Source organism: Phaenicophaeus curvirostris, chromosome 31, assembly GCF_032191515.1.
Source record: "Phaenicophaeus curvirostris isolate KB17595 chromosome 31, BPBGC_Pcur_1.0, whole genome shotgun sequence".
NCBI classification, from domain to species: Eukaryota; Metazoa; Chordata; class Aves; order Cuculiformes; family Cuculidae; genus Phaenicophaeus; species Phaenicophaeus curvirostris.
In genome coordinates, this window is record NC_091422.1 from 690000 (window position 1) to 709009 (window position 19010).

At 39.5% G+C, this 19010-nt stretch overlaps 1 protein-coding gene across 1 annotated transcript; it reads right to left on the minus strand.

Annotated features, from left to right (window-relative positions):
* Positions 1 to 4539: 4539 nt before the first annotated feature.
* Positions 4540 to 10273, minus strand: LOC138732430 (uncharacterized protein C3orf38-like; the record flags this gene model as incomplete). The annotated part of the gene is made up of 2 exons (XM_069879044.1): positions 4540 to 6110; positions 10046 to 10273. Coding segments are annotated over 2 exons (786 nt in total), but the record flags the coding sequence as incomplete, so codon positions are not given.
* Between the last annotated feature and the right edge of the window lie 8737 nt (positions 10274 to 19010).

Here is a 19010-nt window from a genome sequence, read left to right on the forward strand (position 1 = left end):
TGGTAGCTCCAGAGGATGTGGAAGGTACTAGAAACAGCAAAGGTCAGCACAGCGTCTCCACTTTGAGGATTGCTTTTTGGAAGCATTAATGTTTTGTTGATAACGCCTCTTGCAGTCAAGACACCGTCTTTTTTGTGTGTCGTTTTCTGTTTGCCACGACTCCTCTGTAGAGGTTCCCTGCCCTCGACATGGTTGGTGTTTCCCAGCGGGTTGAAAGACGCTGGGAAAGCTGCTGATTTGGCACCCGGGTCCTCTTCCTCACCTGCTGGTGGTGTCACCAGCCTGTTCAACTGCTGCTGCTGTAACCGATTTCTAGTTTGTTGATCTTGATAGAAAGGGCGCAGAGGGATCGGGGAAGCGTGGGTGGTTTTATTCTCTGCCATGTTTGCAATGATTTAAATCCAATATGACCATGATCCTAGCTGAATGGTTCCTTTGCAGCAATGATAGGATGAGAGGACATGGCCTCAGGTTGGTCCAAGGGAGGTTTAGATCGGGTATTAGGAAAAACTTCTTTACTGACAGGGGCTGCCCAGGGCAGTGGTGGAGTCTCCATCCCTCGAGGGGTTCAAAGCACATGTGGACACGGCACTCTGGGTTTAGCAGGCACGGCGGTGTTGTGCTGGCAGTTGGACTGGATGAACTTGGAGGTCTTTTCCAACCTTAATGATTACGTAACTCCCTGGCTGTGGGGGCTGTTTGAAGACACAAGGGCAGAGCACTCTCTTCTACCAAGACCTCATTTCTTTACTTCAGTGAGGTCTCATCCAGATTCGGCCTCGGGGGTTAACCTGCCAGGGGTCCTGCACCATGTGAGGGAGGGAAAGCCCGTGGTGGTGTGACCTTCAGCTACTGCGTGGGGCAGTCGCAGGGGAAAACAAAGGTGTTTAACTTCAGCTGACAGCACTTCATGTGTGTTAAACGCTGCCACAGCTGAGCTTTTGGTTTATGGGAATCATTTTCCTTTTGGCGGGCAGATTGACTCGTCTTGGAGACGTGCACGATCATAAATGCCCTGGAGAAAACTGCTTCCACATGAAGCTCAAATGTGGGACAGGACAGGGGCCCAGGGCTTGGCTGCTCTGCTCCCTCCTGCAGCGGCTGCGCGGCTCGGATGGGCCGGTGCCTGCGCCCTTGTGGGTCCAAAGTTCATGCCGTGATTTCAGACAAGGCCGCGTAATTGGAGGAGGAGCTGTGTCACTGGGTTTGGTTATGGTTTTGAATAGGATTTTACATGAGAAAATAGAAATGTGTATTGAAAGGGGAAGGGAGCAAGCGGGGCGAAAAAGGAGAAGGGGGAGAATGGGGCGAAAAAGGAGAAGGGGGCGAAAAAGGAGAAGGGGGAGAAGGGGGCGAAAAAGGAGAAGGGGGCGAAAAAGGAGAAGGGGGAGAAGGGGGCGAAAAAGGAGAAGGGGGAGAAGGGGGCAACTTTTAGGGATTGACTGTTCTGGCACCCTGGCCCAAGGGGTAGCACTGGGCATACATCAATGTCTGGCATGGGCCAGGTTCCCATGGTTGTGCTACCCCTTCCTCTGCGCTGAGGAAGGGTGAAAGGAGAATTCCCTTAGTTCTTTCCTAATGTGTTTGCAGTTTCTCCATGCTCCCTGGGTCAGCAGGTGCATTTTTGCAAGCAGATCCTTGCACACAAATGGTTTTTTCCAGAGCCACCCCAGCTGGCAGTGTCCAGGGTCTCAGCTGTAGCCCCTCAGCTTGCTCCATCACTGCATCCCTGCTTTGGGAGGACTTTGGAAAGGAGCTGCCAGCTTTCAGCTCTCTCCCTAGCAGCTTTTTCCAGCGAAAGGACTGCCCGAGCCATCAGGCTGCAGCACTTGGGCCCAGTCTGGGCTGTGCAGAGCCCTCTGCCACTGCCACCAGTTAATTTCTGGTACCTTCGAAACCTTATTCTCTCCTAAAATCTTTCCTCCTTCTGCTTATTTCAGGAATTCTGTCACTCGGTTGTTTCAAAGAGGCAGGTAACAATACCAAAAGCTGAATTGTCTCAAAATCCCAAGCGTTGCACTGAGCAGACGCCTGTCTAAGTTTGTGATTATTCAGCCTCTTGCCTTTGCTCCGGTACTTTGCCCACCCAAGCTGCTGTGGTTGGCATGGTGGCACCATCACATGCCGAGATAACTCAACGCTTTGGAGTCTAAATTGGACATGTTGGAGATGAAAGTGCCTTCCAGAGGAAGCACTGCTGGGGAGTTGGAAGATCCTTATGGCTGGCAAAAAGAGGGGAGCTTCCTGCCTCTTGGGTGATGTAGCATTGCGAAGGGGCTGGAGTTTGTCCTCAGAGTGAAGCGGGGTACTTAAAAACCTTTAGAAGGAAGACCAATCTTCTATGGGTCCCTACTTCCAACAGCGCTGCTTTGAGCGCTTCCACGAGGCCCTAGCACACAAAGGATGCTAAACTTCCATGAGCCATAGGAATAAATATAATATGTTATATGACTATAGCAAGTTATAGCTTGCTTGTTGATTCCGCAAGTCCTGCCCGCTTTGTTGCAAGTCAGTATTTTGCTTACTAACAAATTACTTGGCAGAGATAGATCTAGAAAATATAAATTTAGCTTTTCAGCTTAAGTAGTAGTGATAAGCATAAGAAATTGTACTGAAAATATGTCTTGAGGCTTGACTAAATAGTGATAAGAGAGGAAAATTAACGAAAACAGTTTTAAATAAGTTTTATTTATTTTTGCATAATCTCCTAAATGCAACTAAGATGGCCATTGTTTCCAAAGGTAAACCAGCTACAAGTTACTTCAGCTCTGAATGGCAGCATCTAGAGGGAGTGATTAAATCAATTCCATAAATATTTCAAGCTTTTTGGCTGTACTTTATTTAAACAAGTCCTAACTTTTTCCTTAAAGTCAAGGTAAAGCTAAGAGTATCTTCTCATATTTACATGGCACTCAGTGTTTTTCTTCTTAAAAAAAAAAAGGAATTCTGAATGTGACAATTATTTGAAAATTGAATTCTGAATTTCCAGTAAGGACATATATTACAAATAATAATCAGAACGCCTAAAAGTTATCTGTGATATCCTATGGTGCACTACTGCAGACAGGACCTCACAACTCTCCCTTGGCACAAAATGAACATGCTACATACACAAAATATGAAGGAGCAGAGGCAGTGCCACCTCTCTGCCCCCCTTACAACCTGACTGCAAACAGCTCTGCCGGTGCTGACTGATCTGGCAGCAGCTTTCAAAACCCAGTTCTTGCCTCCATGCAAGATGGAGAGCCATAAGAACCATTATAGGACTGGAATCCCTTTTTCCAAGTGTAAATAAAACCCATATAGAAGGGAAGAGGATGCTTTTTAAAGAGAGAACGCGGGCCTGGGAGAAAAAGAGGAAGGTGTATCACAGGATAAAAAGTCATACCCATTAGTAACAGTTGCTCACCATCAGCTGACTGTCAGTGCCTACCAAATACTCAGGTGGTGGGATTGTAAGGAACAGACACTGTGCCATTTCCTGCATTTTGCAGCAGCAGCCTGGGATAAGTGCTGCTCAGCAGCAACCATCAACTGCTCATCAACTGCTGCTACCACTTGCTCCTTGGTAACTAGTTTGAAGTAACCCATAAGGACACATCAAAATCAGCTGCCGCAGAAGTCAGTTATCAACAGCTAATGAGCAGTATAATGTATGCAAATTCTTAACAGCCTGACAAAGAGCAACAGCAGCAACTGCACCAACAGGTCATCAGTAAATCGAACAGCACCTACTCAAGTCTGCAACTGAACAGGGATTTACACAGAGGTCACAAGGCTGTGACAATTTAACGTCTTGTGTACTTTGTTTAGGAGAACTGAACAAGTAAGAACAAGTTCTTAAGTACCAGCCTTAGTAAAAAGCTGATTTACCACAACACTCCTTGCAGTCAGTATTTTGAAGTTATCAGGCATAAACATTTTGAACGTAACAATTAATGAAGGCTGTTATTTGATAACTTGCTTAAGCCCACAGAAATTCAGGTTGTCACCAAAAAAAACCAAATTCTCATCTCTGTTCCTCACACTGACACTAGCACTTGTGTGGCCAGCGTTCCTACAGAGCTGATCAGTCTGAAGCCTTTCTGACAAGGAGTTAGTTTTCATTAGTACCAGTCTCTCTTGTTCAGAGTTAGCGTAAGTAATAATGCCAACACAAGAAGGAAACCAGGACAGGTACCCGAGTGGAGGGAGTGGACCACCCACACCACAGCAACTTACAGCAGTAATGAAAACTACACCCTTAGTCATGTTCATATTTAACACACTAACTAAAGTAATAGCTACGCTGCCACTAGAAAGTACAGTTCTGCCAATGACAAAATATTTAGTTGAACTACAGATGGCCATACTGACTGTTGAAAAGGTACCCATTCAGGCCTTCAGGTAGGCTTTTGTCCTCACCTGAAGAGGAATGCAATTCTCAATACACAGAACGAAACTGCTTCTTCCAAATTTTAAATTCAGGTTGATTTTTATTTATTGTACATCAGTAGCTTAATAAGCTACAACATTTATTGGGATAGAAAATTCCAACGCAGTATTTGAGATTTTGCTTAGAAATTATTTTAGAATAATATATTTTATTTTTACAGTGAACTCAAGACGTAATGTCAATGTAATAAAACACTTCAACATAGATAAAATTCTGATTTTGAGAAAATATATAAAAATCACATCTTTTATATTAAAATCTGTTTTAGGTATATACAAAATAATTATCAAAGCATTTGGTTCATACAGTGCTGCGGTAGGTCATGAAATCAACTACTTGACACAAGGGTCAGTGAGTCAGTGCTACAAACGGATGCCTGGGCAACCATCTCAAATTTGTCTGCTTGAGGACAAAATACAACAGAGTTTGTCTGTATTCATGACAAAGCTGGAAACATGAGGTAAAACGAAAGGAACCTATTAACCCTAAGAGAAAGAGACTTGTATGATGCAAAGTTTCTTGCATTGTCCCATTAAACTACTTCTGTTACACAGTGAGGAACCACATTCAGAAGATAAATGGCAGCAGTTTGTATTTGTATTATAATGTCTGTCCTCTCCAAAAACTCCCTACACTAGCAGATGGTTTTCTTGGGATTCACATCTCCATTTAGACACTTGCTAATCCAAATTCCAAAAAGCCAGAAGGAACAACTTCCTGTTACAACTCAGGTAAGAGTTTTAACTGGTGACCTGAAGAGAAGCAACATGAAAACTGTGAACCTGAAGTCATCTAGTTCATGACATACTGCGGCCATCCCATATTTAAACGTAACCATGTTTTGCAGGCAAGAATAACCAAACTAATTCCATTCACAACTACAGTACAAAATATAAAGTCATTCTCTGAAATGTTTGTTGCTCCTGGAAGGGTAACCAAAAGCATCGCTTGTATTAACAGTTTAGACTCTGTACGTCAGTTTGCCATCCAGCAGATCTGACTCAAAAAAGAGACAACATCCCATGGTCCTAACCATTTCAATATTCAGCTATGCACCAAAAGTGGTATGTTCCCCCAGTCATTCAGTTGTGAAAGAGTTGCTCAGAATTTCTGTGGTTCAAACAGTCAGTTCTTTCCCATCATATAACTCTTGCAATTGGTGTGACTCATATTTTAGGGAGGGTTTTTCAATTTGCATCCCAGGACCCATAGTGTTCTGTCCAACTATTTTAAGATTCACAACTTTTATTTTCCAGGTATTCTGCCTAACAGGACAGCTAATAAGTCCAAAAATTTGTTCAAAGATGCCCAAACAAGTGTTGTCCCCATGTATCGTGCCAGCCACAGCTACCAGCACTAACCCATGTGGAGACATGGCACACTTCAGTCCATTGGAATGCAAATTAGGGTTGAATAGAATATATTCTTCTTTAACCAATGAGAGCAGGCGAAGGCTAACCATTTCTGCACCAATATACTCTTCCATGTTTTTTTCTAATGTGTTGTAACACAACTTCATTTTAGCATCCTCCCAAAAGTGCTGTGGTCCCCATCCTTCTTCAGCTTTTACTCCCAAGGGATGTTGAGAATTCAGGAGTTCAAAGAACCATTGACAGAATTCTTCTCCTAGATTGTGAATGTGATCTTGTGGTGGCTTTTGTCTCTCTCCGTGATTCTGCAATCAAGCACATTTTTTTCTTAGAACTATTTAGCTTCAACATGCAAGCTACCACTTAAAACAATATAACTTCATGTAAATCCTTTTCTTTTAAAACACTCTAAACCTTCAAGTGTTCTGAGACAGTCCTGAAGAAAAACTATAGAGTAAAATCTCATTTATTTTTAACATCATGATTATCTTATCTAGAGAATCTGAGTAGGTTCTTTGAAATAGAGTAAGAGTAGTTCTTCAGCTTTGTCTTGGTCTTCAAAACAAGAAGGATACAAATCCAACCTGAAAAGCCGATCTCACATTAAGGTCTATGTCACGGCTTGGCTACTGCTGGCAACAAAGAACCCCATGGCTGCTCACTCACTGTACCTCCCACAAGTGGGACTGGGAGTAGAATCAGGAAAAAAGAAGGGAAAACTCATGGGTTGGGATAAGGACAGTTTAACAGGGCAGCAAAGGAAGAGAAAATAAACCAATAATCACTCACTGCCCAAAATCCAACACCTGACATGCTACCAATCCAGAAATCCAAGCCATGCTCTGCAGCTGCACCCCCGAACCTTGCTGCAAAACTCAGTCGTGATTACCGTGTTGCTAATTGCGCCACAAACCGCATCACCTACCACGCTACGAATCATGTTGCCAGCCCCACCCCCTAGCCAACTACCCCCTTACATTCTGAGCATGATGTCATGGTATCCAATATCCCTTTGGCCAGTTTGGATCAGCTGCCCTAGCTGTACCCCAACTTCTTCTGAAAATTAACTCTATCCCAGGCAAACCCAGGACAATATATCAATTTACTAAAAAGTGCTTATAAATAAGCAATTGTGTTGATGTGTTTCTGCTGTTTCATCTTGCCTTCAGGCTCTTCTTTTTGGTAGCTTTTAATTTGGTGAATTGTGTCAGTCTCTGCATCTTCATGTAACTGATAAGAACAAATAGCACTTGGTGGGAAGACATCTTTTGATTATGTACATCCTAATAGCTGAAGCTGACAGAATACTTTGGATTTATGGGGGTATTTTGCCTACGTCAGTGGAATATGCTTACAGAATGGACAACTAATCCAGGAAGAACAGATATTCAAAGAATTAATGCCTTCCAGAAATTTTTCTCACACATCACATGCCCAAATTTAGCCCTGGCAGTAGTAAGACTGCCAAAACCCATCCAAAAGGTACTTGTTCACTTTTGTGAGTGATGTTTGTAGTCTTCACCATATTTCTAATAGGAAAAGAGCCCAAATCAAATAAAATCATACCTTTGCTCCTCCAAAATAGACAAAAATCTTATGCAATCTCAGTTATTTTTCAAATTGTACAACTGACCACTTAAAATGGACTGAGACAATAAGACATCAGGATAGGGGGACTGGAGGCATTTTCACAGAGCAGCATAGGCTTACTCCGGGAATAAAGACAATTCTGCTCAGCCTGCCAAAAAAATCTTCCCTTCAGAGTGTTATAATATCCTTTCTTCAACACTGAATGTGCTGAGAAAGTATTTTTAAGTAGTGAGACAAAGTACACATTGTTAGTAGACAGCCAAGCCTTTGTAGAATAGTTTGAAAATGCTCAGTCGAAGATTCTTGTCCTGTCTAGGAGCCTTAGAGAAGAATGGACCAGTGAAAGAAAGCATGAAACTATTCATAACACTTCTTCCACTACTTCCTCATAGGTTATGGACAAGCCACTTGTGCTCTTTTTTTCCTTGTTTAACAGAAAATGACACATACATGCCCTCCAAAAATGCACCTAAGATGTAGAGTGATAAGAAATACTTCAAAATAATTTTTAAGTTTAATGATGGGTTGCTGAAAATGACAACAAAGTGGTGGGTATAAACTTTTGAAGCCAATTCACAGTAGCAAAAGCAAGTATCAGTGAGGAACCAGTAGTCATGGTCTGAAAACCGTATCAGAAGAGGGGACAAACCACTCCAAGTGCTCTATCACTAAATATATACTGCAACAAAGTAAGCAGTAGAGATTTTTTTAGACACTATTATGGGTCAAGCTGAGAAAAAGATCTACTCCTTGCAGTTGACTTCTTGGTACGCCTACAACTATGTGCAGAAAAACAGTGAAAGTTAAGCACAAACAAGTTGCTTAGCAATTAGATATTTAAGACAGGTTTTAAAGTTGCTTATAAGAATACATTCGGTTTAGAGGATGCTTCTTTGTAAAAGAAGCATCACTGTAAAATGCAATAATCAGATGCTCAAGCAACACTCCTGTGAGCCTACTTAACTTGTGCATACACAGTTTGTTTACCCTCTGCTTTCTTTTACAATAGGTAAGACTTTTTACTTCGGAAAAATAATCCAAACTTTCCAACATAAAGACACATGACCTCCAACTGTAAGGCAAAGCATTTTTTGAACAAGAAATAAACGTACAGTAATTGTGTAGGGCTTCTCAGCATTTGGAACTTGATAACAAGATTTTTAGATGTAAACTAAACATCACAAGTTTGCTAACATCAAAGCCCAGTAAGTACTAAATTAAGTATGTTTTAAGCAAGTATTAAGTGTGAAAAGTTTGGAGACTTCAAAGTAGAAATGTTCTATTTGTTTCACAATAAATTGTACTTAATTTCTAATTCTGTTTCTAATTCTGAATTTCTAATTCATGCTATCCATCTGTTCAAAACGGTTAGAGCCACCAGAATTAAAAGAAAACAAAGGCAAAGAAAGATGTATGTGATAAATAGCCAGTTGAATTTCTCACTCTTTGTGAATGTGTTTCAACAACTTCGGAGAATTTAATTTACTTACCTTCAATCATAAAACTTTGGTTAATACTTGTGAAGTGTCCCTTCAAGAGCAACCCTTTTTTTTTCCAAAAGATGCACACAAAAAATTGTTTTGAAAACGATTCTCAGCTAAATTATAATTCTTATACGCTAATCCCCGAGAGAAAGCTCAATGCAACAGGTTATCAACATCTACAGAGCTCTAACAGTCCAGCTGGTGGGGCTGTTGCCCAGTAGGTCTCACAAGTACAGCACTTGAAAGAGCAAGGTGGCTAGTTAGAACTACTCGGTAAAGATCCAAGACTAATAAAACGCTTGAAGTTCATTACACCACAAGGATTTGCTAAATGGCAAGATTTTGAACTCCAAAATAATCTATCATTTCCAAAACAAATTTAGTTACACCGTATTAAGTGTTACTAATATCAAGGAAAAAAATGACACAGACCTGGCACTGCTACAAACTTTACATTTCTGTACATTTATATAATTTCACTAAAATCCTTTCTGCACTCTAACTGAAAGACTAAGAAGGAAACCAGCTTACAGACAGCATCACTTTGATTGCACTGTCTCTACACAGTGCAAAGCCACTTAATACAGGCACTTTTCTCTCTGTTCCCTCCCTCCTGCTCAACATTTTAGACCACTATCGACAGACGTGCCCTACCAGTGGTTTCCCTGATGTGGCTGAAGGATGACTGTAAACCCTTGATTTATACCAAAACTTAAAAAAATTACAAGGGGCTATGCAGGGTTTCTGTATTAACAACAGTGTTTTCAGTTGTCCCTGAATCCACAGAATTAATTGTGCATAACTTCTATTTTAGCTTACAGTATAACTTAAAAACTCCAAGCACTGAGAAGATCCCACACATTAGAATTCAAATGCACTAAGGTACTTCGCAAGACAGAGCAGAAGATTGTGCTCTGCAAGTGATATGTTGGCACAGATATCTTTAAATTATGTACCTAAAAAAAAAAACAAACCCAAAAAAACCACACAAACAAAAAACAAAACACCAAACAAACCAAACCAAATCAAAAAAAGGAAGAGTTAAAGACTTTCAGTACCTTCCTAAACACAATTTGGATATTTGGATGTACATTAGAGCATTTATACTGGATATCTTGCAAAAGCAACACTAAGCATCCTCAAGCATCTCAGAAAGCAGCACTCACCTCTGCATGTGTTTTTTTCTCTTCTGATTCTGAGGCATATGTTGTGAGCTTCCCACTCCAGTATTGCTTTACACAATCAATGAGTTGATGCTTCTCAGAGGAAGGGGGAACTGGAATTTCTTGTGCTGCTAAATACTTAAAAATTATTTCTCGATAGACTTTTCTGCGTTTCAGAAGTTCTTCTGCACTTTGGCTGTAAACCAAAATGGCCTGAATGGCTTCTGCAAGTAAAGAAATTTAAGTTAGCAGTTGCTTTCCTCATGATTAAAATGCAAACCTAAGCCATTTCTTGAACTCGTGACCAGCACCAAACACAAACCAAGACAAATCTAAATGAAATGCAAAGACTTTAAATTTTGTTTGCAAACTAATCATATTAGACACAGAAGATACCTAAGAACATATTTCAAAAAAGTGTTGGTTTTACTGAAGACTTTGCTATCTTGTAATCCCTACTTCCAGCATCCATGACTGCTTAGAATTATGTATTACTTCAGCTTGAAGGATGCAATTTTTACTTCCAAATGAAATTACTAATATTTTTCAAATATTTTCAAGCCATTTAGAAACTTCAAGTGCTTCAAGAAGTACAAAGATTCTTGCGCACGACACATTTTGCCTATACTTCCTGAGATGCAGGAAATAAGTTCCTGTAACATTAAATTATTTAGGTCTTCCGGCTTCGTGTCACCACACAGCACTTTCACTTAGCAAAACCTGAGCTTGGTTTCACTTTCCATTTGAAAAGCTCTAGGATATTCAAAACAAACCATCCACATGTCTTCTTGGAAGCAAGACTACACAGAGAAAGAAGAAACAGACATATATTTTATAGTTCTTCTGAATATGGAATCTGAGTTTTAATTTCTGCATCAAATGGGTAGATCACACAATTCAGTCAGAGCACACACTGTTCTTCTGAAGAAAATGCAAGTTGTCAGGTTTTTTCCATAAACAGAAAATTGAAAGAAATGCAGACAGAGAGATAACTATGGTAAGCTCTGATTCCTTGTATGCTGAACAAGAACTCTAGTATCAGAAGTTTGCATTTTTCTTTGAAAAAATACACAGTAGTGGAAGTGAGTTTCCACCTAGGTTCCTGAAGATACACAGAGATGGAATTAAATCTGTTTCATTTCCACATTAATAAAGTTACTACTCCCAGGTTTGTAAGAAAACACCACGTATCGTCACACAATGATAGTGTGCACTGAAATGTTACATTAAGAAAATCAGCTACAAGGCTCTGTGGCAAAATCAAGAAACATGAAACTGAAATTCATTTCACTTTTGAAGTAGCTGCAGTAGCCATTTCTCACCTGAACTGAGGTTGGGTACTTACCACGATACCTATAAAAATCGTATGTTTAAACAAGAAGAGGCTAATAGCTGAAATTAAAAATTAACATATTTTAAATAAACCTACAATCACTGTGAAAAGCAGATAAAAAAAGAAGCAAAAACTACAGGCATAAGACCTTTTTAAGAAATGTGCTCAGCAAATCCTACAGGTCAGCTTTGTATCACACAAAACACATTCAAGGTTTTTGGATGAGTATATTTCAAGGCAATATGCTGAGTGTCCTGAAGTAATTCAGATACAAAATTAAATGTCATGAAACAAATCACAGAATCCTAGAATGATGTGGGCTGGAAGATCATCCAGTTCCAACTCCTCTCTTTCAGCTGAAACCTGTTATCCCTCATCCAATCACTACACTCCCTGATAAAGAGCCCGTCCCCATCTTTCCTGTAGCCCCCTTTAAGTACTAGAAGGCTGCTATAAGGTCTCCCAGGAGCCTTCTCTTCTGGCTGAACAACCCCAGCTCTCTCAGCTTGTCCTGTATGGAAGGAGCTCCAGCCCTTGGATCATCTTCATGGCCCTCCTCTGGACTTGCTTTAACAGATCTATGTTCCTTCTGTGCTAGAGACCCTAGAATTGACCTCCAGTACTCCAGGTGTGGTCCCACAACAGAGTAGAGAGGCAAAATCAACTCCCCCCTCCCTAGTGGTCTCAACACCTACAAAATGATGGGGGATGGCAACACCTGAAAGTGCTGGGTTCTACAAAATATATTTGATTTGTGATTTAGCCTTTAAAAGCCTGAAATCAAATGTCATTTAATGCAAACAGCAAGAGGCACATGGGTCTTAAATATAATTTTTAAACAATAACAGGGCATAAGAAAGGGCATGACACTGCATGAAGCTCACCAGGGGGAGGGTGAAGGGTGTTCTTCGAGAGAAAAAGACCTGCTTGAGATCTGCCAATTTGCCACAAACTGCAAGCTAGGTCTGAGCACTCTAGGGTCACAGCCTGCATGGACTGGGAGGCTTTACAAGGCTCCCGACAGGACCCAGCAGTCCACAGCAGCCACCCTCAAGTCCTTGGGGACAGCTCAGTGCTCCTGCTGAGGTCAGGCACGTGCTGTTGGCATTAATGGTCTGTGGAAGTCAATGTTGGTAGGCCTCAAGCTGTGGTAGCCTCTGCAGTGGTCACTTCAGCTCGACCGGCCGACCTTTGGATATCTGAGGTGCAGCCTCTGTGGCACGGAGCAAATCTCCACTTGGGACAGAGGGAGCTGTTGGACGCCTTGGGAACTTAGACCAAGCAAGTTACACACATCCACAAGAACACAGAAATGTTCTATAAGCCAAAGCTGCCTTTCTGCTGCATGCAAGGCTTGAAGCTTGTGCTGCTCCTTCACTTGGCAGTATCTTCTCAGTCACATTATGAGTTAGAGAGAGAAAAGAATAAGGAAAAGATGGAAATGAAAGATGAATGAAAAGCAAAAAGGATGACAGTGGAAGCTTCAGGTGAGCTAAGGTGCATAAGCTACATGAGGGCTGGTGCTGAGAAAAATGCAGGTGCGACAACTCCTTGACCTCACTATGGCACTAAAAGCAGGCACCCTCATCAAACCCATGCTTTAAGGAGGAGCACAACTTTTGGTGCTAAAACTGCCTGTTGTTTCAAAACAGGAAGAACTAGAGTCCGTAAGGATACACTGACCACCACTTGAAGACAGGAGTTAAAATTACTTGGTTCTGTCACTAGGATGTGACAGAACAACTCAACTTTTCCTTATTTTAGGCTCAATTCAGATCTGTTGTAACAAATTCCCACCCTCAAGATCTCATAAACCTAACATAGAACATCTACACGAACACAGAACATGCTCCTACCCACCATGTTACACATACATTTGTTTTATTAGGTTGATGCAAAAACAATTGCCATTTTTGTCACCATAAACTGTGATGCTTATTTTGGATTAAACTTTTATTTAACTGTATTTATGCTAGTGATTTTGTTTTCACAGTTTATTCTTTTTTGTATTATGCTGTCAAATTAAAGATGGGAAAAAAGCAATTTCAAGTAACTTTGTTGTACGAGTTGAAGATGAGAAACTCTACCTCACCTGGCTTACTCACCAGACCTCTCTCCCACCAACCGTCTTAATTTTTTAAGCATCTTGACAACTTCCTGCAAGAGGTTTTCTGCAACCAAGCAGCAGCTCAAAACGCCTTCAAAGAATTCATCGGTTCCACGAGTCCAGAATTCTATGGTACCAGAATACAGACTTTTTTCTTGTTGGCAAAAATGCATAGATTCTAATGGTTCATGTATCAATCAGTAAACTTTATTCTAAGCTGAGATCGGCTGCTTTGAAGCTGGTAGTTACAAATGGCAATTATTTTTGCACCAACCTAATAGATCATTGTTTCCTCTTTAAAGTCTAAAATACTGTCCATGCAGATCTCCCAGGTTCACCAGAAGGAAAACCAATGTACATTCTGCTAGAAAAACAGCTATTCTCTGGAGCTATAACTATGAATGCAAAACAAACCAGGAACAGTTGAACCAATTTTGCTTATGAATTTTAAGTCTAACTTTCAGATAAAAATTCAGTCCTACAGCATTTGGAAAGGTTCAACACAATGTTTGCTGACTGCTGTGCCAAATTTCCCCTCGTGTACAACTAGAGTGCTATGTAACAGCTTCTGTTGACGAGACATATACCTGCCCTTGCCATACAGCTATTAAAAATTCCACAAGGCCAGTTACTTGCGCACTCATGTTAAAGGAGGACTTCTCTACACAACACGCAGCGCAGAATTCTATATATCATTAGTTTACAAAGCAAAATTGGTTCATCAGAAAATGGGACAACCTACCTGCCACCAAGGCAATTTTGCTGCCGAAATCTTGAATTTTTAAAATTAATCCTGCAAGCTTAAAATTAAGGAAATGCATCTGAGAAATACAAATGACCTTTCACTTAAGTTTTGCTTACATTTCAATAAACCTATTTAGATTTGCAGCCTTCACTGAAGTAATAGCTAACTGAATATTCTAGGACTTGAAATAAAAAAAATGCAAGATGCCATTTTTCAAATTAGATTATTTTGAGACATTTACTGAAAAGAGAATGAAATTCTTTTTGGCCAGTTGCCTTAGAGTGGTCACATTCCCATTAATCTTGAGAGAAGAAAAGTGCATTGTCATCACAGTGATTGGAGAGTCTCTTTAATGATCAGATCTCTTCTTATTTTAAATGAAGGCCATCACTTTTAGCAGGTTTACACCTATAATTTTTAAGGGCTTTCCCTTTAGAGGTGGTGATGGGAACAGAGAAAAATCTCTGAAATAGGTTTAATTATCTTGTCTTTCCAATAACTCAGAACAACCTGCACAGTTTTTATTCAAACTTGACTTTGATCATTGTCAAGGAATGTAAACTGGTGTTCCCATAGAGGAATAAATGGGAAAATCATTAGCCTATATAAACAAAAGCTGAATAGAACCCTTGCAACATTAAACTGCAGTTATAATTCAGAAAGTCACTACGAGTGATCCTCTCCTCCATCCTGTCCCTCTCCCCCAACTCAAAATTCTATTTACTGCAAATTATATCCCTAAAAAGTCAACCATCCCTTTTTTTTTTCCCCTATGAGGCAGTGCAGAAGTCAAGCACTGAGACAAAGTACTGGATTTAATGATATCGATACACAGGAATATAGCGTCAGGTAGTGCTAGATAGTGCTCTCAAGTCCCATAGGCACTGCTCTGGCACCAGCAAGACAGGTTATTTGGATTGGCAAGAACTAAACTTCACTGAAATACCAGTTACAGACTTCCCCCCCTGCTTCCTTTGAAAGCTAAGCAAACTCCAGGTAATTCTATTGAGAAATTTTTCCTTCTGCTTGAATTGTTAGCATGTCAAATGAATTACAATAAAGTCCAGGGCGCTAAAGTTTGCAGCTGGTATGTTAAGATATTTCACAGTGAATTTATCAAATGGCTTATGTATACCTCACAGTTCTGGTAACTATTTTGCCTGCTACAATACCAGAGATTTGAGAGCCCTTGCCCTTATACCCGAACTTAACTTTTTTTAGCAAAGACCCTGTCAAAATTATACAAAGCAGAAATTAAATACATGCTTCAAGTTACCAACAACAACAAAAAAAGGCAGCATTCAAAATTTTGTAGAAGACAGTCAAAATCTGAGATCAAAGGACATTAAGAATTTACAGGACTGTGAATAATAAATCTCAATAACCCAGCATTTTCAGATGACAGTATTTAACTTTTTGGCGTGAAAAAAAAAATAAATTGCACTGTCTTTATTTCTGGACTACAGCTTTCAATCAAGGGGACTGAACAAAACAATGGAAAACACACTAGAAGTTACTATCGCTAAGAGCAGCAAGACTGGAAACAAACATAAGCTCATGAAATGCCACAACTGAGGCTCAGCTCTCTGCATTTGTGCCAACCAATCTTCCCAGGAGGGGAGGTTTAAGCCAGCATTTGGTACTTGTAACAGTGCCACTGAAGAATCTTTAACAACTTCATGATGGAGGAAAAACTAGAAGCAGAGATATCTTAAAACTGCTGCATCCAGACTTGTCTGTGGCTCAAAATTCAGCTTTCAAGCCTTACACAATAGCTTCAGAGTGTTGAACTTCACCTGCATTTTGAAGGCACTGCCTCGCACGAATAAATACAATTCAAGACATTAAATCGAACACAGATTTTCTGATTTCTTGAAATACCACATACAACTTTTCCTAGCAAGCTTTAATATATTCCTCCCAAACACTACTGACTCTCTCTGCCCTGCCAACCTTACGATGTTCCCTATATGCATGTTAAAACCCACTCTTCATGAGCCTTTTCTCACCAGATCGGAAACTTGACAGGCCTGCGTTGCCTAGAGATCTGGGCTGAGCAGATTACAATTTCCCCTGGTGATCAATTCTCTTTATCGGGGAGCATATCATCCATATGCTTGTATCCATGATGCTTGTAAATTACTTGGGTATACTTGCAAATTAAGAAGTCTGGTTCTTAAAGCTGCCAGTGTTTTCGAGATTGTTAAAGACAGTCACATCTGAGGAATGGATAGCCTGATGCCAAAGGTTCAAACGCTGATTGATGCTTTTTCAGCATATAGGCAAGTTCTTCATACATCTCAGACTGATGACCAAAAAAGCTATTCCTCTCCCTCACACACAGACATGCTTTGCTCTTCTGTTTGTAAGCAAGTTGTAATAATATTATGACTTTCCAAAGACTTATTTAACAAAGAGGTCCCAAATTTACCAAAGCAGATAGTTAATTAGCTAGAGAGAAGGGGGAGGGGGAGAAAAGACTCAGGAGTTCTGCATTAGTTTTCTTGGTAATCTCAGGCATCCTTGGATATACTTGAATACAATGTCTATTCAAATACAAATATCCACACAGGTGGAACATCAATACCAGATTGCTGTACACCAACCATATGCCTAGGATATCACGATAACTATAAACATTGCAACAGTACTTTCAGAGTCATTCCCCAAAAGACAAGATCAATTTCTATCAACAACAAAGACAATGTTTTATTGAACAAATCTATGTACAGTACAAAAAAAGTTTTTAAAATTAAACACTACTGTTGATTTATTGCAGTTTGATGGCTCAGTTTTAATTTGTACTCCATATAAAATGCAAAGTAAAATAATTTAACATTCAACAAGGAAGCACAAAGTTCCTTACTTGCTGAACCTGTAACAGCTTTTACAAATTAACAGAGTCCCAAAATGCATACACTGCATTTAATCAGAAAGGTGTTATACAGTACCAAATAAATTAAGAAAATAGTAACACTACCACCCCCTTTTGAGTCTTTTGTCCACACCACTGGTGTTAAACAGTAAAAGAAATGAGTACAGCTGAACCTTCAATGTGATATTAAAATCACAAAGTTTAATGTTATAAATTATCCAAACTATACAATTTATAGTTTTAATGAATATGGCTAATTAACCAAAGTACCAGTGACCTTTCCCCACAGATATGACCACTTTCAATATTTTTTTTTGTGAAAGGTGCCTGCCAAGCAGCAACTCTTTGAAAATAAGAGCTTACATGACCTTTATGGTGAACCATGATCAGGTTAGAGTAGACAGTCTTAAAAAGAAAGCCTAAATCCAAGTTAGAGCCACCTGGAGGAATGTTATTGGAACATGATTATCATCAATGAAATGCACAAACTTTGATCCAAAAAAGCTCCTATGCTCATGTATGACTTCAGGCAGCTTTGAGATATTGGCATGCTTCCATTACACATGTACTTCAGCATTTCTTGAATCAAAGCAATACATCTTAAAGTGTTTCCAATTGTACCCTACAATGCTTAATGCTTGGGAAAAAAACCTTTCAATTCCACTCAATCCAATTCCGAACCTCTTCCAGCCCTAGAAGGATAATACTTAACATGCTAAAGAATCCTTAAAAAGCATGTAGAATTATCCCACACACATTATAAGTATCGTTTTGCTCCAAATTAAAGTTGCTCAATACTGCAACTAGCTGAGAATGCCAACAGGTATGAGAGAGTAGTTTAATGAAAATACAATGTCTTTGGAAATAAAAATCAGTACTTATTGTTACCACCCACTTGCTACTTTAAGTCAATTTAGCATTATTTCTGATAGGTGTTAGGTGATTCTAATGTTCACCTACACAAGAATTCAGTTTTACAGTTGTCCAAAGTATAGATACTGAACACATGGTATAAACAAATGGTGGTGTCCAAGAAAAGCATATTTAAACAAAAATTAGTTTAATGCAGGTACAAAAAATTATGGTCACAGTTTATGCATGTACATAGATGCATTTATCTACACACTTTAAACCAAAGAAAATACAACTCTCAATCATGGTTTTAAAGCATCTTCAAACACACAGAGCTCCAGGAAAAGGCAAAAAAGCACCAAAGATTAAAGGTACATTTAAAAGACTTCACACAAACATTTTTGTTATCCAAGTTTTCAGATTTTAAAAACTGTAATATTTTAAAATTAACCTTTTTTTCCAAATATATTTAAGCAAATTTAACGAGATTAACAATGTAAGCAGAGAAAGGGGAGCCTGGGAACATTCAAGATCATAAGAGAGTCCTTAAAAATTAGTTGGTAACTTGAAAGCAAAAAAAAAAAATGTGAAAGTGCATTTGGTTGATAAGGTCCCCACTAATTTTACGTTTAAAACCTTTTTAACGTATTTATATATGTGTAAATAGATAGTGTGTGTATATATATATGTATATATAATGAACGATGCATTTAAATCAGTTTTTTGCTACTGCAAGAAAAATTCTTTGGTGCCTCAAGTGTCGTACAAATCTCTAAAAGTGGGCCAGTCATCATTATTAATGTAATGCACACATACCTGTGATCATAATTTTATAACCTTTTAAGTTAATCTAACTCAAAGTTAAGGCATAAATTTTCTAGAATTCAAAAAGAGTAGGATTTTGAATTTGAGTTCTTTTTACCTCCAGGAAGAGAAAAGGAAGCAAAACTAATGCAAATATCTGTTTAATTTCACAGAGGATTATTAGCAGAGGCATTACTGAATAATTAAGTTGAGGTTCCAGAACTACTCAACAGCCTACTTCACAATAAAATC